General features: G+C 45.4%; 1 protein-coding gene across 2 annotated transcripts; it reads left to right on the top strand.

Moving 5' to 3' along the window:
* Positions 1 to 14,322: 14,322 nt before the first annotated feature.
* Positions 14,323 to 23,950, top strand: LOC311433058 (serine/threonine-protein kinase SBK2-like). 2 transcript variants are annotated; one of them, XM_084511799.1, is made up of 4 exons: positions 14,323 to 14,436; positions 20,522 to 20,711; positions 21,479 to 21,681; positions 21,942 to 23,950. In XM_084511799.1, exons 2-4 carry the CDS (start codon positions 20,531 to 20,533, stop codon positions 22,509 to 22,511), a joined length of 954 nt encoding a protein of 317 aa, XP_084367925.1. In that variant the 5' UTR covers positions 14,323 to 14,436; positions 20,522 to 20,530; the 3' UTR covers positions 22,512 to 23,950. The 2 variants fall into 2 exon arrangements, with proteins under 2 accessions (XP_084367925.1, XP_084367924.1); XM_084511798.1 differs by lacking the exon at positions 14,323 to 14,436 and adding an exon at positions 15,085 to 15,115.
* Positions 23,951 to 24,903: the final 953 nt, after the last annotated feature.

Genomic DNA, 24,903 nt, shown 5'->3' on the forward strand with positions numbered 1-24,903 from the left:
GTTGAATGTGATGGAACATGAGGAATTGATGGAAGAAGTAGCAGAGGTGACCACACCAGTAGATTTAGCTCCAGCCCATCTGAGGACCTCATTGTAATTCATTTTGGCCACATCCACAGGCATACTAAGCTTCTTATTTAGGACCGTAGTTGCCTATCTAGCATAGCTTTTAATCAAACCATACTTTGCTCCTTTAACTATTGACTTTTCAATGTGTTTCATGGCAGGCAGTGAGTGGTAGCTTAGCCTCTAGTAATTTGTAGAAAGGAGACCATTTTTCAGGGAAGTATGCTTGTCACAGGGACACAAAACAATCTGGCTTAATTTCATTTAAGGTAAGGAAAAATAAAGGTAGACCCACAGAGAGTACTTTGTTGAAGAGCTACCTGAGAAGAGTGATGGGAGTCTGGTGCCTGTCTCCTGTTTATGCCCCTAGAAATCTCCCTCGGCACACTTCGCTTATTTGCCTGTTTCTGGTCTTTGGCACTGAAGTATATCAAAGCCCAGCAAATATTAGAGCATGTAACTTCAGAAAGCAGGGAGTGGAATGGGCTAATAAAGCTCCAAAACAAAGTTCTTCTTTCAGACCATGGAGCAGATGGTGACACCTGTGGCAATATGTTTCCTTTCCTTCCTGCCACAGCTAGATCGAGAGCTGATGAGGAAATTTTGCATCTGGGCTGGTAGTTTGCCATGAATTTTAGCAGAGCTATGATAATGTTATTTGTTAAGGGGATTGGAAATTATTCCAACTGTGCTATTAAACTGTTCTTTATTTTTTATTATTATTATTTTATTTTTATTTATTACCAGGTGTTGTGCTTACAAATTGTTGAAGATTTCTTTAATGTTCATTCTTTTTTTCCAGAATCTTTAGAAAAATTAGAGAATTACCAAAATACCTCAGCTGGGTGCCTGCCAACCACAACTAAGAAAATTGCTTTCATTAAGATAAAATAAAATAAAATAAAATAAAATAAAATAAAATAAAATAAAATAAAATAAAATAAAATAAAATAAAATAAAATATAAAATAAAATAAAAAGAGCTGAGACAAAACATTGTAGCTTCTTCTGACTCTTTTGAGGAGGGAAAGGGGAAAGAGATGCAAGGGGAAAGATGCAGGGGGGATGGGTAGTTCATATGTTGTTTATACTTGCAAACACTGTACTTTGCAGCACTCTATGATGCTGCTTTAGAGAGTCGTGAGTGGTTACAGATCTCCATGTGACTGTGACTGTCACTGTCCATGATGGTAGTGTGTAGCACTCAGCAGCCCAGGGTGGGTTAGCAGCTTCTGCTGGTTTCAGCAGAACGAGTGCTTGCTGTTGTCCCAGGTTGTCTCTGTTTTGCTCACACAGCTGGCTCAGCTCTGCCCTCACTCAGATTTTTATTTCCTGAGAGACACAGACAACCTGGATTGAAATTAAAGGAATGGACTTGTTTCTGTTGTACGCCACAGCTGAAATCTCCACAAAGCAAGGTTAGGCAGAGATCAGTTCTTGTCCAGGCGTATTCCTGTACAAAGGTCTTCTCTGTAAGTCAGGGTACTTTAAGAGCCCGAGTCTGGTTTTGCACCCTTGTGGTGAGCAAATGCAGAAATTGCTGCCAAGAGGACACAGGAGCTTCATGAGTCTTGAGACAGACATGCTGTGGCCTCAGCAGCTCTACCTGGCTGCAGACTTCTTCAGCTACCTACAGGGGCAGACCATGGAGAGGAAAAGCTGAGGGGCAGCAAACAAGAGCTGCAGCATGGGAAACTCTGAGTGGTTATAAGGGAATTAATTTTCACTTTGAGAGCAGCCAGCAATGGAACAGGTGCCCAGGGAGGTGGTGGGGGTGTCCAAGGCTCACCCAGATGAGGCGCTGAGGAAGCAGTAATGTTAGCGGTGCTTTGAGTGGGGGCTTGGGTCCAGCTTTTTATTCTGTGATTCTACAAATTGCCGGGGGGGGATTCAGCATCTAGGAGGTGAGATGAAAGCTTTTCTATGGTGGTTTCTGTACTTTATAGGTTGTATCTGCTTGTGTCTGTAGCACAAAAATCTAGGATGTTGAAACTAAAGGGGTCAAGGTCATCTGAGGGTACTTAAAAGGACTCTAAAAATATTTCTCTGCAATAATTGAAAGCCTGCCAAGGAGAAAATAACTGTTAGTGGGGTTCCTAGCATGTCCTGGTGTAAGGACCAGTGCAAGGTGGACCTTCTGGTCCCATTTTTGTCTGTGCCAGTACTCTACTGTGTGACTTAAGCAAAGGTCTGTTATCTTTATCTGTTACTGGCTTTTCTCTCCATCACAAAGTACTTGGAGGTCACATCACGACCTGCTAAAGAACTAAAGATTATATTGAACTTGACTATGGGAAAATGGGATGATTTCATTGCTACCCTGTATATTTTCAGATATGATAAATAGATTTATAGCGGAATATAATAAATGGTAGAATAAACATAAAACATGATAGGGGCACCCTCTGAGCTAATGCAGCTATAAATTCACGTCATTAAAATCAGTCGAGGCCAGAAGAATGAAAGTAGCAATGCCCTGCAGCAATGTTATTTCTTGCTCCTCATTCCAGCCCACGCGTGCTGGTGTCGCTTTGCTACATAACATCGAGGCAGAGAGCAACATGTTGTGTTTGGCTTTGTCAAGGCTGTTGCAAGCAGCCATGAACTTGTTACCCTTGTAGCCCGAGCCAGGCTAAAGCTGTGCAGCCTTGTTAGCAGGGAGCTTTACTAAGAAGGTTATGTCAGCTCAAAATCATTATTCATAGCCAAAGGGCTTCCAGGTAGGACTGGGCTTGTACTACAGGGGCTGGCAACATGGCTAGAGCTGACTTAATCCTGTTTCTTGACTCTACAAAATACTGCTGAGGCCCATCCCTAGTTATCTCTCTGTACCTCACTCTCTCATTTTTCTATTTTTGCAGGCTAAATGTCTGCAAGCAACTACCTGTGGCAGGTGGCTGCAGGTGGAGCAGCAGAGGCCAGAGAGCAAAAGCAGAGATGGCACAGCTTCAGGCTCTTTCTGGTAGGACAAGGAAGAAGAAGGCAGGAGGATTCTTATGAAACTGAAACAGGCAGGGAGTGAGGAACTACCAGGTGGGACAAAGGGAGCACATGGCTGCCTAGGAAAGAGAATGGTGTGGGGGTCAGGCACTGAAGAGATCAGAGTGGTGTTGGCTGCTGAAAATCAGAGTTATGCAGAATTGAGAGGGTTTGTGCATCTCTGACAGAAGGAAGGAGCAAGGTAGGAGCACAGGAGGTAGAAGAGGAACATGTTACGATGTTTTGAAAAAAAAGACAAGGATATGGAAAATAATTCAAAGGAAAAATAATAATTCAAAGAAAAAAAAATGAAAAGAAAAAACATGAAAGAATGAAGTGGAACACATTTTGAATGTTAATTTCTCTCTCCCAAGCAAGCAGGTAGGTTTGAAGGAAGGAACAGACATGAGAGAGAAAGGAGAAGAAATATGTGTGCACTGTATCATGCCATGCTGCTAGGAGGAAGGAGGGGAAGGTCTGGCAGAGACCCCTGCAGGCTGGTGTGGTGGGGAGAAGACCTTCCATGTCTTGTTTTCCAGCTGGCTTACTGTAAACTGGTGACTACTATTCCCATGATATTTTTGATATAATGTCTGAAGTACTAATGATGAGAAGCTCAATTCACCACTCGAGAGAGGGATTAGGACTTGCATCACCATTCCAGCTTGTCACTCACCAAGTAATTAAAATCTTCTTTGAATGTAGAATTTACGGACCCCATGGGAGAGCCTCCGGCTAAGGAAATGATGCTTTGAACATGAGATCACTGAAAGAAAATAATGCATTAGCTACAGAGCTTTCAGCTTTCCAAGCTGTGGCAGAAAGCCACTGAGCAACATTACACAGAGGCACCTAATTTGTGCTCCAGCCAGATCATAATAAATACCCTAGCTGTTTCTTCTTCTGAAGAAATAGTGAAGTGTAATTCAGAGACTCCAAGAGACGGATAGTTTTTAAAGAGATTGTATGTTTAGCATGGAAGAGGTTTTGCCATACATCTTTCCTAATGGAGGAAAATATCTACTTAATGTCCTGGTTTTATCACCGACAGCTGGTCGTGTTGACCAGTCTGGAACAGTGGCTATGGAGAAAAACACCTGGAGCCTCATCTGAGCAAATGGCTAATGCTGCTAGCAATGACGTAAGTGAACTTTTGGGAAATAAGTGAAGACTTGTTTGGAAATGGCCACGTGCCCACATGGGAAGACCAGCTTTCTACAGTGCTGGTCCATGATCTCTGCTAGCTCAGCCACACTGCAAGGTTTTCAGCAGGAGTTGGCTGGTGCTGGACTAGACATGCACTACAGCAAGAAGCAGCAATGTCACTTCTCCCAGGAAACCAGATGCTTGGGCAATAACAAAAGCAGTTGCTTTCGTTACTCTGTTTTCCTCCAGTAATTTGGGCATTTTTGTTTTTAGAATGAATAAAAATAATTAAATTAATTAAATATTAAAAAAATAAAAATAATTAAATGTCTCTAGAAGATTCCAGGAAATAAAATGCTTTTAAAAATGAACCGTGAATTCCAGCCCTAACTACATTTTTTAAAAAATGTAATTTTATTTAATATTCTTTATTTTATTAAATAAATTACATTTATTTAAAATGTAATTTTATTTCTAAGCTTATCTTCTATCTATCTGTCTAGCTAGCTTTGGAATATTAGAGTTATTTGAGCCAAAGTGTGCTGCAGAATGAAGAGAGTATATTGTAGCTGGTCGAGTTACACTGGATCTATGGAGGTGCAAAAGAATACAATGTGAAACAGGGCCAAAAAGTCTTTTTAGCTTCCCTTTTTATATGGTTTAGATTATATATTTTGGCTTAGCATCTTAGTATGTCCACTCCTACTAGCCAAGCCTACTCAGGAGTTTTCCAAACCTGTTAGGTACATCCATTCACAGCTGTGTGTTTGCATTGCCATATGTCAGAAATACAAATATGTTACATGTACTTGTTTCACATGACAGCTTTGGTGTTCAGACCTGTACATACAAAACCAGTTTGGGGGTTCAACTAGAAACAACCAGAGCCTGAATCACTAAGAAGTTTTGAGCACTGTTTGCTGTCTTCACTACTAGTGCTGGCAGCTTTGATGCTTGGTTCTGGGCTGTCCAACACAAGGAGACAAAACTACACATTTATTTGAAAAGTTAATCTTAATATCTGAACTTCCTCATAAGTAAGGGAAAAATCTTGCAGAAGAACCTTCCATTGCATGGTAACACCAACAAGATGACGACCTGCACATTTCAGGCCACAATAGGACAGATATGTTTATCCTGGACATGTCCTTTCTGCCTGATTCTGTGATTAGAAACTGAGGCTTAGAAGATAAAAGCCTCTCCACAAAGCGTGGGAATATTTTACCAGGTATGTGAAATTGCTGAGAGCTGTTGGAGTCACCAGTTGTGACAGGGTATAAGCAGGAGGTAAGTCAGGGTTATCCTGGAGGACTGGTTCTTTCCACCTCTGGAACAATTCCTGCTGACTTCTCCGCAGCAGCAGTTTTCTCTAGCTCACTCAAGAGGGAGGACACTGAGCCTCCCAGGAGCGAAGCATCCATTTTCACATGGCCACAGAGGCTGAGGAAATCTCCTCCCTGGAAGGCTCAAATTAAATCTGAGTTTCCCAAGGGTTGGAGCACCACTGGGCATCCTATAGCTTGTGTTATGCCTTCAGATTGTTCCTCAGAGGGCAATTCCCTGGATGCACCATGCAAACTGGTACATCTCCAGGCACCGCAGTAGTAGACAGTGACTACATGAAGGCAAACCTCCAGGTTATCAGGAATGAGGTGCTGATGAAAATGGCCAAGACTCTTTTGCCTCATTTTTCTGTGGAGACAGACGAATTGTGGTAGCAAGGTTGCTGAAGTTGAGTTCCCTACCCTTACATGCTATCCATCCAATGACATCTCACCAGGACAAGGAATTTTTTCTGTCTCTTTTGATTCTGCTTGCATGTTTGCATGTCTTTTCCCTATTCACTTTTGTTGCAGGTCTTCAGCCATCCATGTATCTAGGTATTTGTGTCATCTCATACCAGAGATGGATCACTGGACCACAGTGACAATGAAAACTGAGATTTGTGCCCTGGGAGGTCACCAGTTCAGAAAAAATGAATACTTGAAGGGTTTAGATGTAACATTTCACATTTGTGGCAATGTCAAAGCAGCTAAGTGAATCCATATAGCTAATGAACTTTTCCATAGTTTAATATCACCCTCTAGAGTCACATGGGTCCAGTTTCCACATATTATATTTTTCCATACTAATCTTGGTTTCTTGCCTCTAGCTCTTAATAGTATGACCTTGCAGATGCAGCAGCAGCCACGCTAGCTGTCATGCTTCTGGGAAAGAGACATGAGAAGCCAGCTTTTGAGAAGTGGATTTGCCAAGACATCAGGCTTCGAATACTTCTCCCAGGAAGTTTAGGAAACTTTCACCCTCCTTCCTTTTATGCATGTCTGGGTGAGAAGTCTTGGAATACAGTTGCTTCTTTCACCCATGAGCAGGAAGTGCCATGTTTGTTGGGGAGATTTCCACTCCTGATGCTGTATTTGCAGTAGATTGGTCAGAACAGACAGCTTATTTTGAAGTAAGACCAGATAGATACTTTGAATGTTAATAAGTCACCAGGACTGGATGACATTTGCTTGAAAGTCCTGAAGGAATTCAAATGTGAAATTGCAGACTGCTGGCCAAGCTGTATAAACTGTCTTTAATGTCTCTATGCCAGAGCCCTGATGGATTGCCAGTGTAACCCCCACAATAAAATATGACCAGTGAGTCTGACGTCCATCTGTGACAAGACAGTGGTGTCTAAAAGTAAGTTTGATGAGTATGTGAAAAACAGTCTGTTGAGAGAGTCAGTATGACTTCTGTAAAGGGGAATTCTGCATTACTGCCATGCTGGGTTCTGGAAGGGAGTTGATAAGCATGTGGATACTGGGGATCCAGGAGAAATAATACACTTGGACTTCCAGAAAGTCCTTGACAAGTTTCCTCATCAAAAGTCATTAAAGGAACTAAGTTGCTACAGGGTTGGACAAAAGGTCTTTTTATGGAATGAAAGATGAGCAAAGGACAAGAAGCAAAGCGTAGGGCTCACTGGCACTTTCCTGGATGGAGAAGAATGAGCAGAGAGGATAGCCCAAGGGTTGCTGCCGGGACTAGTTTTATTCAGCATCTTCAAGGATGATTTAGACAAGGGACTAAACAGTAAAGTCAAGTCTGAGGATGATACTAACTTTGTTTGGGTGGTGAAATACTGTTCTAATGGCAAGGAACTTTAGAAGGTGCCCACAAAACAGAGAGGTTTGGCAGTAAACCCTCAGATGACCTTCATTATAGATAGATGTAAGGTTTAGAGAAAATAATTCAGAGAAAATAATCTAACCCATGCCTACATGATGCCAATACTCAGAACTCAAATCTACAGTTGCAAATTGTGAAGAAGATCTCAGACCTGTCATTTATTACCCTCTAAAATTGGCTCATGCAGCAGCAGCCAAAAGAAATGCTGGGCAATGTTGGTAATTAGAATTAGACAGAGGGTGCCATTTTAGTGCTGGATAAAACCTCCATGCATCCCGATCTTGAGCAGTGTGGGCTGTTCTGGTCTCCTTCAAGAAAGATGATGGAGTTAGAAAAGGTAAAGAGAAGGGCAACTACAGAGATCACGGGGATGGAATACTTGTCTGGTGAGGAATCACTGGAGAGTCTGCAGCTTGTCAGTTTGGAGTTGGTAAGGCTGAGAGAAGATATGACTGAGGTTTATAAAATCATAAAGATGGTGAATAAAGTGAATGCGGATCTGTCCTTCATGAAATTTTGCAACATGATAACTAGATGGTACACAGGGAAGTTAGTATAAGAGGAATTAAAACAAACAAGAAAAAGAATTTCTTCATACAGCACTGAGTACACTTGTGCAACTTGATGTCACAGAAGGTTGTAGAGGCCAAAGAGATCAGTGGGTTCAAAAAAGGATGAAACACATTTATGATACTACAAGAATTGGGCAGGGTTGCACCCTCTAGCTTCCATAACACAAGACTTCTAGATGCTGGATCAGGGAAACAGACTGCAGAAAGTGGCTAGGCCTGTGCTCTTAGGCATCATCTTTTACTCCTGCTATTGGTGGTAAAACACTGGGTTAGGTGGACCTTTGGTCTAATAAGGCATTTCTTACATTCTTAATTACTTTCAAGCCTGAGATATCCAAGGTTGATTCACTGTGGCTACAGTTCTTGGGAGATAATTTCCTCTTAAGACAGCAAGGTGGACCAGACTGTCTTTGTCAGAGAAGTAATCCCTTTCCCTCAACAGATTCAGAAAAGTTGGAGAAATTCCTGTTTCCCTCGGTTACTGAAGAATTGTTTTCTGAAAGACTGGCTTGCTGCCCACTGCTCTGACACCATCCTGCAGACAAAGCATTCCCAGGTGTCTCTTTACAAGAAACATCAAACAAAACAGGATGTTCCAGTTTAGGGCTAGTCTCCTTTCCATCTCCGGACACCTGTCCTGTAAGATCTCTTATCCACCTAGCAGACAAGCTCCCTCCTATCTCACCTCCTTGACCCTTCTGAAAGCTCACTCACCAGCTAATTGAATAGGAGGTATGGGAATTTTGGGGGATAAATGGTTGTGGAGTGGGGCCACAGAACTTATTGCCTTGCTAGTTTTGCCCAAGGGGTGCTGCAGCATATTAATGTCACCAAAGCATTTCATTAGTGGAATGAATGAGAACAGCTGAGACAGATCAGAATAAAAGACCCTTTAATTCTATAGCCTGGCTGTGAGACTATCCAGTGGCAAATTCCTTGTGGGAGATATAAGAGCATGGAAGTATGTAGTAAATCCCTCAAATATTCTCCTAGCCTCCAGCAGTCTGAGACAGATGTTGAATCTCTGTATTTAATAGTGCTTTTCCTCTGCAGCGTCTCTGTCCAGTTATTTTATGAAACCACATAAATGTTTATTACCCACCCTCTCCTGAGGCAAGGTGTCCACAGCTGAAGGCATGCTGCCTGGGTGGGGAAGCCTTGTGCTTGTTTTGGTCCTGCCTCTAGTGCTTGTATCTTGTCCTTTGAAGAGGCAGTAAGCAGTATTATCCTTTCATCTTATTTATTCCTTAAGGAATAACCGCAAAGTTTTATTATACCTATTTATTATATCTATTACAGTTTCTCTCCCCTGTCATCTTTTCTCCAGAGAAGAAGGCGCTGTTACAGGCAATCAGGAGCCTGTGCCACTTGATGTCTTTCAGAGCAAATTGAACAAAAATGAAGCAGGCCAGCATGGGCACTGGGAAGCATCAACTGGCCTCGAGAGGGACCTCTCCACACTATGATGCCGTGTTGCTCCAGCCAGCACCAGAGGCCAGCTGATGTGTGTCACAAATGCGCAGCTGTGAGTGCTCCCCATGCCCCTGCCACCCAAATAGAAAGCAAGTGCTCACTGCTGACACCCCACGGGGGCCATCTCTGTCTTTCTCTCCTGATATTGACGACAACCTCAGAAGAAGCCCAGGCAGTTGCTTGGCATTAGATGAGACACTGACACCAGGGATGGTGTCCCAGCAGCAGTGGTCTCCAAGGGGTGGCAGATGGTTTGCTGCTCCATGCAGATGAAGGTATAGAAATGGGGTGATGTGGCACAGCAAGGATGAGCCTTCCTCAGGGAGACACAGCATCTGTTGCTTTGCAGCCATGGCTAAAGGCAGATATGAGACCATTGCAAATTTGAAAGGCAGGCAGGCACCGTCATTTTCCCTTTCTTCAAAAGTGTCAGTGCCCTCAGGGTGCTAATGGGCATGGGTGGCCCTGCCCAGCCTCACCTGGGGCTCAGCTCACACCCTCACCATGTGGGACCAGGTGCTCCAGGTAAGCTCAGGTCTTGGCTTTTAGTCCCTGCCTGATCTCAGCTCTGCCTGGCAGTCACCAGGTTGTATCTTACATGGGTTACCAGCACTGGGACTGTCCCTGACTTGTAGATCAGCTTCTCAGCTGGACCTCGGACCTGCTTATCACCACAAATTTGCCTGAGTTCTTGCCTCAGCAGAACTTGGCTTCCATCTCTGGGCCTGTCCCACATGCCTTGCAGAGGCACTGTGGTGGGACAGCCCCTGTCCTGCCAGCCTTGGTATCTCACTCATCTCCTGGCTTCATGATGTTTAGGGACCAGCTGCCCCCTCTCTGTGCCCTGACAGAAGGTAGCTTTCCCAGCAAAGCATGGTGTCTCTGCACCACTGTCCAAGTCCCACTCTTCCCCTGCAGGCCCAGTCATTTCTCCTGTGAAGCCCCACCACAACCTTTCCTTTCCAATGATATCCTCAAGCTGACCAGACCCCGCCAACTCATCCTGCTGCGATGGTACTGTCTCACCAGGTAGGGGTGGGTGCTGTGCACTGAGCTGCCACCGGGACAGTCCCTAGGCCTGTACCTATGGTGACAGATAAGTCACTGAACCTCAGGGAGAATGTTGATATGCACCCTGGTTGCCGGATATTGTATATTATTTTAAGCCCTGGAGGAGTGACTGGGAGACATCCTAATGAAAAAGGTTAAAATACACCTTTTGTGAGTCCTCATCCCTGCACTGAGGTTGAACAGCACCGCCTGAGCACTGCCCTGCCCCAACACTGCACTGAGGCCTTGGGGTCAGCGATCACCGAAGGGAGCAGCACTGCCTCTTGCAACCACCCTGCACCCAATGCACCCAACAGTGCAGTCCCCATGCTTTGTAGCCCTGAGTGTAGTGCTGTTTCTGAGGGGAATGTGTCTGCTGGTGGACTATCTTTCTTCCCTCCTCTGTGTGTGAATGCAGGCGAGGTGGGACATTGCACCGCGCTGCCAGGAAGGCGGCCAGCAGATTCCTCAGCGATGGGGTAGCGCTGAATGACCTCAGAGCACAAGTGGTCTGTGCAGCTGGTGGACTCCTCCGAGCACCCTGCCTGTGCTGAGGAGAGCTCAGGGCCCCAGCTCCCTGTCCAGGAGGCAGCCCCCACCTTGTAGCACCCTGCAGATTGTTTTGCCTGCCTGCCTGCTGGGGCTGGAGGGGATGCAAGTGTTTGTAGTTCACAAATTTATTAATAGAAGAAGATGTGGGTAGGCAATGGGGAAAATCAAAGAGCTATTCTCACCCCAGCATCAGGCACTAAGCTGGTTCTGAAAGGTCTGAACAAAACTCAAGTACTGGTATCCTCAAGTTCATAGCTGGGACAAACTTTCAGAAAGACAAAGGCAATCTTGGTTATATTATATTTGCAGCTCTGCCTCTGTTGACTTTGTCCAATATCTTGGTGGCCAGTGGGATAAAATGTGTGCAGCATAGGTGAGATAGGTGTAGGTGTTAAACTAACGGAGGTCCTGAAATGCCCAAGTACAGGCTTAATTAGTAAGATAGCAAGCCCTACGACCTCCAACAGCTGCTCTGTGCACAGAATAAATAAATAAAGGAAATCTATTTGCTTAAATAAAAAAAAAAAAAAAAAAAAAAAACCCACAACCAACCAACCAAAAACAAACAAACAAACAAACAACAACAACAACAAAAAAAAACAGCTGGAAAATGAGGAAGACTGCTGTATTTAGTTCCTAGATCTGGAAGCAGGTCTGAATCAGTGACTGGAGTGAGGGAGAGAGGGACTGTGGAGTCAGGGCACTTGGGTTCTTTTCCCAGTGTTGCCCTGTAACTGTGACTTCAAGCAAGTCCTCAGGGACCCTTCTCAGTTCAACTGCTGAGTTGTGTACTCTCACCCATTCTGACCCCACACAGCCAGAAGCCATGTTCCTGGGGAGCTATGGTTACACCATACCATTTATCCCGGAGCTGATTCCTTGGATATTGGATAGGTTTCTCCTATACACTCCCACCAGCCCAACCGTAATGTTCTGCAGTAGGAGCTTTGCACGCTGAAGGCCTTTCCCAATCACCGGGGCATCCTTCAAGCACAAGTGTGAAGGGGCAGCCTTGAATGGCATGAGACCTTTAGGTCATCAGCACCACAACCTCATTCCCCACCTTCTTATCCAGAAGCACGGGGACAGCTGAAAGCCTGACTATGCTACTGCTCTTGCCCTCTATTTTCTTGCACCATCTCTGGGTGGCAGCAGACTTGCTGTTCACAGGTCTGTGATGGCAGCCCAGTGCATCTCACCTTGCTGCCCCTGTGCTGGCCAGAGCCCTGAGAGACAAGCCCTTGGGGAAACCCCTCCACCTTCAGAGAGCAGGCAGTAAGGTTCAGTCCTGTGCTGGTGACCCAGAGTACCTATGCTTATAGGTGCTGTACTGCTGTCCCATGTTAGACTGTCTTTCACCTCTGCCCCCGTGACATGACTTTGAGCCAGTTACAGTTTGCACCTAGTCTCTGATGCTCACTGGAAGAAGCAATTGAAACCAAAATGTCTCTGTCCCCTTGGTGGCCAAGAGAAAGTGCTGGTAGCGCACAGTGGCCCTCAGCCCTACAGTCACAGCCATACTCTGACTTAGCACATGGCCCCAGAGCAAGGACCATGCACCAAACGGAGGAACAGCTTTGCTCCCTCATCTGCAGGGATAGCCCAAGCTGTAGGGATGGTCTGGAAAGGGTGGATCTGCTGAAGGACCCCTGGGGCTCATGATGGCCCGGCTAGAGCAGAAACAACAACTCCACCCCGATCCCTGCGACACTTCCCCCTCCACGAAGGGGGCTGATGGATGACCCCCTTCTTTCCCCTGGGCCCCTTTTTTCCTCTCCCCAGCGGTCACCTTCAGCCCCGGGGCAGTGTGCCCCCTGGACCAGAGGCTGGGGAAGGGGCGGAGCGTCACGCTCAGCCCTGTAATGCCTGGCAGCCCCTCCGGCTGCTCGGCACAGCCCAGAGGCAGCGGAGGCGGCAGAGGAGAGGCTGTCCACGGCTGTCTGTCCTGCGCCGCTGGAGAAGGTGAGAGGCTTGGGACGGACGGAGAGGGTGTGTGGGAAGAGAGGGTGCAGTCGTGGCAGGATGACACTGACTGGGTGGGCAGGTGAAGGGGCTCAGCCAAGCACCCCTCACCAACTAGCCTCCGGCTTCGTGTGCCGGCACAATGTGGAGTGCCCCAATTCCCCATGTTTGGTGCCCAGCATGGTCTTGGTGGTGGTGAGCTCCTTGGGTGTCTCTGCCCCAAAACACTGCTCTACGTATGGGGGATCGCTCAGTGGTTGTGCCTGGTGGGACACTGCAGCGGTACCGGCGTGTTGGCTGGGAGGAGAGCATGATGTGGCTTGCTCCCAGAGAGATGGCTGCTGATTTTTGACCATGGCTCTGGTTTACTGCTTCCTGGGAGACACTCATGGGGCTGTCCGTGGGGAGCCTGGTGGGTGTTTCTGCCTGAGAAGAGCACTGCGCGGTGCTGAGGAGGAGATAGCCAGGCTGTTCTCCTCGGTGAGATTAAGCACTAACTTGCGGACCTGTTATAGAAAGCAGCTCGTAAATCTATCAGTAAAAAGGCCAGAAACAGACACTGTGCTAATATGCTCTGGTCTCTTGCCTGTACTAAACATGGTCTGCGCTAGAGTGTACCTTATAGGGAAAAAAAATTCACATTCTTGGGTTAAAAGCTCCAAAGATGGAGGAATATTCTTCTATACCATTTGATGAGCTTCTTAGGGGTAAATATCCTTCTTCATAAAATTTGCATCACATCTGAGGTCTGAAATTGCCTCATTTCAGCTTTCAGGATTTGTTATAATGACTTAGTGGGAGAGCCTCTTCAACAAATTTCTAGTACCTATGAAGGTATGTGCAGATCATAAAATCATCGAGTCACTTTCTCACTATCTATATAATAAGTGAAAAAAAAAGACTGCTGCCCTGGAAATTTCCTGTCAGCTCTTTTAGCATAATCATGGTTCTTTTCGTGGTTCTTCTCCGGTCTTTTTTTCAGTCAAACTGTGCACACCAGTGCTAGTCTGCTGAACTGTGGTCTCACCAGTTCCATTAAAAAGATAGCAAGCATCCGATAGCTAACTCTGTTGATCCTCAGACATCAGCTTGCCTTCCAAAATGGTTGAGGAAATTTACCCTAGAGAAACCAGGCTTTCACATTAGTAGATTTCTGACATTCCAAAGATATTAAAAAAAAAAAAAAGAAACAAAAAGCACACCATAAAAAGTGGATAAATAATAATGCAAGGCAGAGCAAACCAAAGGAATGCATTTCTAATGAAAACACAAAGGCCATTGGTGCACAATATTCTCAGTTCCAGTGCAGAAGTCATTAGCAGGTGGCCAGCTCTGTAGAAATACAGCTTTCCTAACTCAGCTGATTTTCAGAGATTAAGTTTCACGCTGTCTCAAGGCATCTGTGTGTAGAAAACTCTCCAGAAACTAAAGTTCAGTGCAAGAGGCATATTGTCTCACAACAGGTATCTTCTTTTATTGTAACTAATAGAAATCTAGCTACCTTCTATTGTAACTAATACGAGTAAGGCTGAATGGCTGTATCTGTTTTGCTGTTGGTGGTGGTTTTGTTTGTTTGCTTGTTTTGTTCTTTTTTGGTTTAGAGTGAAGCTTATTTTTCAATTTAACATCTGTAAAATTCTCGTTTGTCTCTTGTGGCTGATGTTTCGTGCATCTGATTGTTTGTGGATGTTCTCCTTATCAGAGTGAATGCAAAGGTTGAATCTTCAGCATTAGTAACTCTCATACATTATTCTCTTGGACTTGTGTCTGTGTCATTGAGATGTGTATCTGTATCACTGCTGTCGATTTCTAATACAATTCTACATCTTCCAACACATTAAGGCCTACAAAGGAAGTAAGGGTATACCAGATCTATATTTCTGGGTTTACACAGCACCCATTCTATTTACAGAAATGCAGGAAGAATTTAGATCATTCTGATTACCATGACATTTAACTTTTTTCTTCCCCCAATGCCGGACTAAACTTCTGTCTTTTCTGTTCATTTATAATGATTTTTTATATGTGTGTTTGCATGTACTAGTTTTGTCAAGCAATGTATTGATTACCTGGTCCCATTTTTGTGTCATGTGCAAGCATTTTCTCATGACTTCAGTGCTTTCTTCTAGATCATTGATAAAGGTAAATGTCCTAGAACAGAGCTGGGATTTAATGAAATTAATCGTGTAGCATGAGGACATCACTAAAACATGACAATTTCCACTATACTGAGTCTTTCAAGTTTGCTTGTTCTTAAATCCATTACAAACTATGTGATTTACTGATTTTGATTAATGCCAGAATGTATTTGTACAGATTTTTTTTAGAGAATGTTCACTGGATGGGATGTTTCCAGTAGGTGCTGTATAAACAAATATGAGGCTGAGAATGGTTCAGAACCTCCACCAAAGATTTAGTTGTTCATGAAAAAATCCCTGCAGGTCAGGTCCTTACACAGCCTTGAAACAGAAATATGGTGTTTTGATAACAACAGAGTCCCTGAGTGATCTGAATTACTGGATATGCTAAGTCTATTCAAGTAAAATGTGCTGCATTAAGGGCAGTGGAAAAGTATTGAGGTAGAAACAAGGCAGGCAGCACTCTGAAAGAGATATGTTGGACAGAAGGTCTTGGTTTGAGAATTAGACAGAAGGTTATTGGAAGATGTTAAACCAATAAGAAGACTTACAGGTATCTTGATCTGACAGCATGAAGATGTTTATTAAAAACTCAAAATGTGACTACAATTTCTGGAAACATCCTACCTCTTTTTAAACTAGCTGATGTGGATATTACAGAAGCGCAGTGTGCGAGATGGTTTGGAAAGACCAAGCAAGGTGTTGGTTAAATACAGATGCTGAGTATCAGGCTGCACCCTGCTAATTTTACTCAATCTAAGTAGATTAAATATGTCTTTATAGGCTCTAGTCATACCTCTGACCATGATGCCTATAAACCCTGCAACAGTCAGAAGAAACTTATAGAGCACTAGAAAAGTCTTTTCTCTAGATGAACAGCAGCAGGGAGGTAAACTGATATTGGGATATCACATAAATACATAAAACTAACACTGGCTTTTATAGCTGACCACAGTTTATCTTTGTATCAAGCCTGCATGATTTTTGGTAAGAGGTGCCCCAAATGCTGTTGTTGGTTATTTGGTTTGGGTTAATACTCCATAGAAGGTCAGACTAAAAAATAGTCCCTATATGCTGTATGCTCAAAGATGTTTTTAATGGAGCATCTGTGATATGAGGAGATGCTGAGAAAGCTGAGGCTCTTCAGTGTGGAATAGAGATGTCTCAGAGGGGATCTTATTAATGGGCATAAATACCTTATGGGAGGCAGTGATGAAGATGGATCCAGACCCTTCTCATTAGAGCCCATTTATAGGACAAGAGACAGTGTGCACAAATTAAAACACAAGGAATTCAATCTAAACAAACTAAAATGGCTGTGGTGTTTGTGGTTTTTGTTTTGTCTTGTTTTGCTGTGAGGGTGATCAAATACAAAGGGACACCTTCATAGAAAACTTGCCCCAGATGCCCCTGCTTGAGCAAGGGAATTGGACTAGATGATTTCAAGAGGTCCCTTCCAGCCTAAACAATTCTGTGACTCTGTGATCACAGTGCTGTTTCTGTTATAGTGAGATTACTTTGGCTCTTGACATGTATGAAGTGCTTTTCTGGGCAAAATATAGTAATCATTTTGGCTGAAGAAGCAGAGTAACATTACCTAGACTTAGACACTGTATCTCCATAGGCTAGCTCCTCCTCAGCTCCTCAGGAGTTTGGGTAGCATCTCCTGATGGTGGAAAGGGTGTGAATTTCTTTCTGCTGGAATTACACACTCTTTGTGGACTTAGGATTTCTCACACACTGACAGCTTGGAATCAGGATCTCAAGCAGGGAAGGATAGTGGAGGAAAGAACAGTTTTGAAAAGGACCCTGCCTACTGCCTTCAATACAGCACAGCCAAACAAAGGTGAGTGCATCTTGGCCAGGGCCCTGAAGGCGTCCTTCCCAATGCTGGTCACTCTGCAAAGGGCAAATGGCACTCCAGAAGGTAACAAAGGTTGCCTAGACACACAGACACACTCTGCTCAGTGGTAGCCCAAATGTAGCCCTCACTTAACTTTCTAGCTAAATGTTAACTTCATATCAGTGCTCAGGGACAGCAAGGGCCAAATCCTGCAAACTGTTCTGGAGTGGCTGCAGCTTAGGCTTCCTTTGTATGGAGTCCTGGTCAGATAGACAGGATTGTCATTGTCTCTCAAGACACTCTACACATATTCTCTGGCTGATCTATTTTTCCAAGATGTCTATTTCACTTTGATTCTCTTCTCTGTACCTGGACAATCTTCAATTCCATGCCAGTGAACCATGTAAGGTAAGGATCCTTGCCATTTATATTGCAGTTCATCTGAAAAGTGAGAGGGAAAGACACAAGAGATTTTTGGTTATTTTTCTTGCAAAAGTTAATGGACTGAAACAAGTTGGCTCCAGCTGAGCTGGAGTGAGAACCAATATACAGAGAAGAATATCTTCCCACTCACAAAAGCAAGTTTTCACACAGTAAATAGGAGACAATTAATGAATCATGTAATATATAGAATAGATTAATCATATATTAAATAATTCAATACTAATAAAAGCAGATTAGTGAATATATAGGTGCTTGAAAATTATATCTCCATTGAATGATTCATTAGGTGGATGCAATGATAAGATTCCAGCCTTTGGGTTAGATGGCACTAACAGGTGGCCAGCCTACAAGGAAAGAAATTTTATCTAAGTCAAGTTGGAGAAATTAAGTTATCTGAGAACATCGTGAGCCATTTGCTGACAAGAAGTTGTATAAGACCATGAATTTGATATAGGAGAATTACTGTCTTACAGGTCTTCTTTTTATATTTTGTTACAAATATAAATCTAACATATCTGGCACAAGGCAAGCTGACATCTTTCCTTTTGTTCCCTAGTTAGCATGACTTTAGCCTATCTAATATCATGGGGAGGTCTGTTTTTCAAAGGTCTATTACAGTTCAAGTTGTTCTCCATATTCCTAGATAGGACTCTTTAAAAGGCTGTTTCAGATATTCTGTTTAATGCCTAAATACCACAACAGCAGTTTGCAAATGTCAGTGTCAAAGCAGACCCATACATAGGTTCTGCAGTGCCCTTGCTGTGTGCAGTTTTGCAGGCTGTTGTGTTTGAACAGTAAACAGGAGGACATCAAAGCAAATTCTCTAAAATACTTTCCAGACTGACTTTCACTGTATCTCCCCACCCTTCATTTGTCTGCTCCCAAGCACACATTTGTTCAATGCTGAATTCCCTATGGACTGTGCTAACTTTGGCTGCTGCTGGCTCTCACACCAAGCCAATGCCTTTTCAGAAAACCAGGGCCAGTTACTTGGTACTTCTGAACTGGATAAGTTTAGCAATACAATCTAGACAAGAAGGGAAGAGAAAAGAAGGAGAGCTCTCCCACAAGCAGCCCTACGCTCCTATAAAAATCCAGCATATTTGCAGTTTTCCTAGATTTGAATAATTCTTTTGTGACATTACTGCATTGTACAGAATGACCAGCTTTAGCAGCAGTGGGGGCCGTAAGGTGAAGGAATTGCAATAATATCAGGTAGAGCAATGTAAAACCTAAGGGAAATGGCTTCTTTCTTTCTGCTCCCACTCATATTCCCAGGATGCCATCTGCCTTATAGCAACCTGAGGTCCTGTTCCCTCCCGTAACGGCATCATGTCAGTCAGAATGTTACATGGGAAGAGATTTTGAGTTCGTAATTGCTGAAGTGAGCACTAATTTTACACCACAGCTCTGTCTTACTGTACACCAAGAGGCCCAAGAATGCTACAGCCCTCAGGCTCTTGAGTTGCACCCTGGGCTACATTAGGCAAAGTGATGTCAACAGCTCAAGAGAGGTGATCCTTCCCCTTTGCACAGCACTGGTGAGGCCACATCAGCAGTGCTAGGTCCAGTTCTGGGCTCCCCAGCAAACAAGTGATGTGGACATACTGAAGAGAGTCTGTTAAGGGCCACAAAAGTGATTAAGGAACCAGACCATCATATGAAGAGACCCACAGAGAACTGGGACTGTTTAGCCTTGAAGGAATTACCATATCAATGTATATAATGTATAAATACCTGATGGGAGGGCGTAAAAAAGATGCAGCCAGAGTCTTCTCAGTGGTATTAAGTGACAGGACAAGTGGCAGTGGGCACAAATTGAATTTCTATTTAAGCCTAAGGAAAATCTTTTTAACCATAAAGGTGATTGAACACTGGAACAAGTAGTGGTGTCTCCATCCTTGGAGATATTCAAAACCCACCTGGACACAGTCCTGATCAACCTGCCCTGAGCAGGAGGTTGCTCTTGGTGCTCCCCAGAGGTCTCTTCTGTCCTCAGCCGTCCTGCGTTTCTGTGGTTCTGTCATCCAGGCCCAGGAAGACTGAGCATCTGTGTTCATAGCACAGGGGGATAGCAGAAGAAGCAGAGGGAAAGAGTCCTGTCACAGATGCTTTGAAATGCTGCTTTGTATTAGGCTAGGAAGACCAAAAAAAGAATTTCTCTGAAATGGGTCTGAAGCAGCTGGGTCTAGCACAAAATGCCACTGACAGAATCACACAGAATCACAGAATTTCTAGGTTGGAAGAGACCTCAAGATCATCGAGTCCAACCTCTGACCTAACGCTAGCAGTCCCCACTAAACCATATCCTTAAGCTCTACATCTAAACCTCTTTTGAAGACTTCCAGGGATGGTGACTCCACCACTTCCCTGGGCAGCCTGTTCCAATGCCTAACAACCCTTTCAGTAAAGAAGTTCTTCCTAACATCTAACCTAAACCTCCCCTTCCTTCCTGCCTAAGTTTCTTGGCCACGCAGATGGGTGACTTTGGGTCAGAAAGGGCAGCATAGGAGGTACTGAGCTCCCTTTGGCCTGCTTAGTGCACACCATACTCTGACTGGTAATCCCCCTTTTGTCATGCACTAGCTGTGCCTCTGCCTAAGGGTGAGTATGTCCATGCTGCTACCTTAAAGACTTCCTTCAGTAAGTGCTAGGGACAGGTTTCTCTGGAGACATGGCCTCTCTGTGGTAGGCTAAGAAGGGCAATACAGCTGGGTCACGTGTCGCAGTCTGGGACACTGTTCATGTTTTGCTTGTTGCTGAACACCATTGAACGTAGATTAAGAAGAGGCCTGGAAGGCTAAGCTTTAATACAGACATAGACACATCTGGGTCTTTGAAAGGAGGGGTTCCAGGGCCTATAATTAGGGAGAGATGAACACCTAGCTGGAGGCCAGGAAGGATTAGGGGGCTAAACAAGAAAAGCTTCCCTTCAGGGACAAGGACCTTGGATATAAAGAGGGGCTTTGCCAAGAAGTACACTGTATAAAAGCACAGACTCAACCCCAGCACAGATGATGCTCCAATGCATCCCTGGCCATGGCATGGTTTGTGGCATGTCTGATCTGTTTTTGCTCTGTGCATGGTGTGCTGTTCCTGACCTAGGCTGTGGTGTTTCTGCAGCGTTCAGCAATGGCCGAGAGCTCAGCTGCACCAGCAACAGTGACGGCAGCACCAACCGTGCTAGATGAGCTCCTGGAGATCACGGCTCAGAGCCTGGTGCGCACCGAGGTGGCTGAGCACTATGAGGTTATTCGGGAGCTGGGCAGGGGCAAGTATGGCCATGTGGTGCTAGTGACCCACAGGCAGAGAGGTAAGGAACTGACTGCACCCTATGAGCTGTTGTGCTTCGTCTCCTTTCCACTTGCCAGGACACCGTGTAGGCTAGTGGCTCCCTGGGGCTGAGTGCCAGGAGTGGCAGGGGGTGCTCAGAGGAACCAGCAGGGCAGGGGCCTTCCAGCCAGGGACCATCCCATTGACCCCAACCAGGGAGTAGGTCAAGACAGGAGGGCAGCCCAGAGCAACAGGCAAGATTGAGGTGATGAGGTAGGTCCAAAGTCAAGCTGGGATGTCAATCCACCAGTCAAGATCAACAGCATTCATGGACATGCACAGGCATGGATATCATATAGCTGGAACCAGCAATCCTACAGCACAGTGTAGACAAGGATTGAAGCCTTGGGCTTGAGCTTAAATGGGGCCTCTGGGACCATGGACAGGGATGGGGATGGATGTCCAAGGTAGAGCTGGTCAAGGTCATTAAGGCATATATGTGCTCTCAGGACCCCGATGGTGCCTTCTCCAGCAGTCTCAGGTCAGACTGATGAGTCTGTGTAGCTTGAATTTCCCCTCCTCTACTCAGTGTTCCCATGGCACTCACTGACTAGCTCAAAACTCACACAAGTAGCAGTGTCTGTTTTCATATCTGGTATCAGTATGACATACCTCCATACAAAACTTTGGGCCAGAGACCTCCCTGTGGCTGTGAGTTTCCACAGCCATGGCTGCCCCGTGCTCTCTCTGTCTGGTCTTGGTGTGAGTGACTTTCAGCAGGGTCTAACCCATTCTTCCCATTCCTAGGGACTCCGATGGCTCTCAAATTGCTGCCCAAAGCCAGTACCAAGCTGCACACCTTCCTCTATGAGTACTGCGTGGCACTCTCCCTTGCCACCCACCCTGCTATCATTAGCATGTTTGGAATTGCAATTGAATCCAGCCAGTACTATGGTTTCCTCTATGAACCAGCGCTGCACAAAGACCTCATCTCTATCATCAAACCCCGGGTGAGTGCTGCTACAAAGGTGTGGGGATTGGGACTATAGTGTTTGGCCTCTGTGCAGACTGGATGGGTCAGAGGGAGAGAGGAGTCAATGGCATATGGGTCTCCCACCTCTGGGGTCTATAGCTTTGAACAAGATTCAAGCTTACAAGACCAGAAACTCAAAGACTCCCTAATGCAGAGTAAAGATGAGAGCCCACCACCTTAGTAGGGCTGCCAAAATGCCATGAGGGCACATTATTGCCTATCTCTCTCCCCATGCAGGATGGGATCCCTGAACCGGCTGCCAAGCAGTGTGCCAAGCAGCTTGTGAGTGCGCTGGAGTTCATCCACAGCCGGGGCCTCGTGTACCGTGACGTCAAGCCGGAGAACGTGCTGCTCTTTGATCCGGAGTGCCGGCGCATCAAACTGACTGACTTCGGGCTCACACGGCCCAAGGGTACCAAGCTCAAGCTGGTGGCTGGGGTAATCCCCTACACTGCCCCCGAGCTGAGCAACACCGCTGATACCCAAGGGGTGCCCATCGACACCAGCTTGGATGCCTGGGCTTTTGGCGTGCTGCTGTTCTGCCTGCTGACTGGCTACTTCCCCTGGGAGCAAAGCCTGCCTGATGACCCTTTCTTTGAGGACTTCATGCTCTGGCAGGAGACGGGCTTGGAGGAGAACCTGCCTCGCCACTGGAAACGCCTGACAGCAGAGGCTGCCCTCATGTTGCGGAGCCTGCTGGCCCTAGATCCTGCCAAGCGTGGCCCTGTTGGCGGGGCTCTGCGCTATGTCGATTGCCCCTGGCGGCTGGAGGACGGGTGCAGTGAGGGGGCTGCTGTGAAGCCCTAAAGACTGCTCTCCATGGGGGACGGAAGGCAAGTCTCATCTTGCAAGGAGCTTCAGGGTTGGAGGCATCAAGGTGGGCCTCCAGCAGAGCAGCTGAGAGACCATGGTAACCCCAAGAGAAACTTCTCCACAGCACTGTCCGTGCCACCATGGAGCCATGGTCCTCACCACCACTGCTCAGTGCCACCTCCTTGTACTTCCTTGGGGCTTGAAAATATCTCCTTTCTCTTGCAAGTGGTGATCTTTGTGTGAAGCACCCACTTTCTTCCTCTCAGGGGTGGTTTCTAGAGGCTGCAGTGCCTGTCTTGTCCTTGAAATAGAGTAAGATATTTATTTATCCTTGTGTGTCTGTATGTGGCTCATCTTCTATCATAATAAAATGGGGGCTGTTTACTGTGGGAGAGCACGGGCATGACAAAGCCTCTGGCCATCTCAAAGCAGGGGCCTCCCTATGCTGCCTGGGTCCCTGAATGGGTGGCTTCATAGAGGTGGGATGGAGGTGCTGGGAGCCCCCAGCATGTCACTGTGGGCAGTAGCTGGGGACTCATAATGGTGCTGTGAAGGTGGTGGAAGTCATTGAGGTGGGGTTTCGGAGGAGCAACTGAGGGACCTCAGCCTCAACTTGGTAGCAGCAAGTGGATATGGCAGGGTGTTCACAGGGTGCTGTGAGGAAATAAGCACAGGAAAAGGGTGGAGGGGAGCCAGGTGTGTGTGAGGACTGTGGCAATGTTGATCAGTGCCTTGCCTCTGGAGCTCTAAAACATATCTAGCTCTGGTTTGGCTTCATCTTTGCCACTCATGTTCCCTCTGCACAGCTGTTAGCATACAGGTAGCTATCATGGGTTCTTGCACAAACCATTTGAGGATTTTCCTGTCAGCAGTTAGACATAAGGCTTATCTCTAACATAAGGATGTCTTTGCTGCCCACTCCCCTCACTGTCTCTGAAGTTTGTCCTGTTTAGTCTACAGTGACCGCAACTTCTTGGGCTTCTCTTCATATACTTTCTTTTCTTCCTGAAATGATACTTAATGCCAACCACATAGATTGCTCAGTAGGAGTTTCCTTCTGAAAGCCTCCCTCGTCAAAGGGACAGAGCCACAGGGAGCCACAGGTCACGCATTTCTTCACATTTGCTTATATTGCAGACCAGATGAGAGGTGGGCTTTTCTGGATGATGGGCAGTTAATAGCAGGTGTCCCAGTGTCAGTTCAGTTTCTCTCTAGCTCCTTTAACTCAGGAAAATGGCCTTTTGCAAACACCATCATCCTCAATAAAGCACAACTCACCTCTCTCTCTCAAGTGGCCTAAGTGCAACTAGAAAGGTGACTTCACTGCCGTGAACATCTACATATATGATTCAGCTGAGAAGACAGTGCTGTGAGGATGGTTGGCATGGGCATCACTATGAAAGGCTAACAGAGAGCTGTAACCACAGGCCACTTTATCCATATTAAATATCCATATTAATATCCCTATTAACCCCAGCTATATTCCCCTGGTGATTCTCCTAGCAGTCCTACACTGTTGCCTTGCTCTCACTCCTAATCCTCCCTCAGACTGACCACTCCTAATCCCCTCACAGAGCCAGCCCCTCTCTGTACCAGCCTCCACTACCACTTCTTCCCTCTTCCTATCCTGAATCCTTCAGTCCCAAGGAACCATTTCCAAAACTATCCAGTTCCAACCAAGCACATTTCCCTTGTACTGCCTTCAGGACCTAAAGCAATGTCCTCTATGTGCTTTTAGATGCCTGCATAACACTGTAAAAGACCTTCCTTATCCCATTTCTCATCACTACTGTAATCCCTCCCCTCCCTCCAGCAACACTCCTTGCCTAATCTCCAAATATCCTTCTAGGCATACATTTTAATCCTGGAAAAGGATAGCAAGGGAAGAATTAGGGATTAGAAGCTCTTCTTACATTCCTACATCTTTCCAGTCCTCAGGCAATTACAGTTGGTAATCTCTTCCAGCTCTCAGCACAGTGCCATTGCCAGAAACATCCCCAGCTCAGTTTCCATTCTCAGTGACTCTGTAAATTCCAAAAAATGAATTGTTCCAGCACCACACTTTCTACCATCTCAGTTTTTCTTTCGCCTCAGGTCCCTTTCTCCACATGCTCTTCTGTAATTCCCAACCACCGGCTCTCTTTTTCCAGCTTCTTCTCACTCACTGGAATTTTACTCCTACTTAGCTTCCACACTAACATTCCTTTTCTACCACTCATTACCTGATGAACCCATTTTTCGTTTCTCTCTCATCAACATCACCATCATACTGTTTTGTCCTTTTCCTGCTCCCTACGTTACTCATTCCTTGTGTCTTCCTTCCAACTCCCAGCCCTACATTATCAATCAGCACAGTGCTCACTTTCAAGATACAGTTTTCTTCTGT

The sequence above is a fragment of the Aythya ferina genome (genome assembly GCF_964211825.1).
Source record: "Aythya ferina genome assembly, chromosome: 2".
NCBI classification, from domain to species: Eukaryota; Metazoa; Chordata; class Aves; order Anseriformes; family Anatidae; genus Aythya; species Aythya ferina.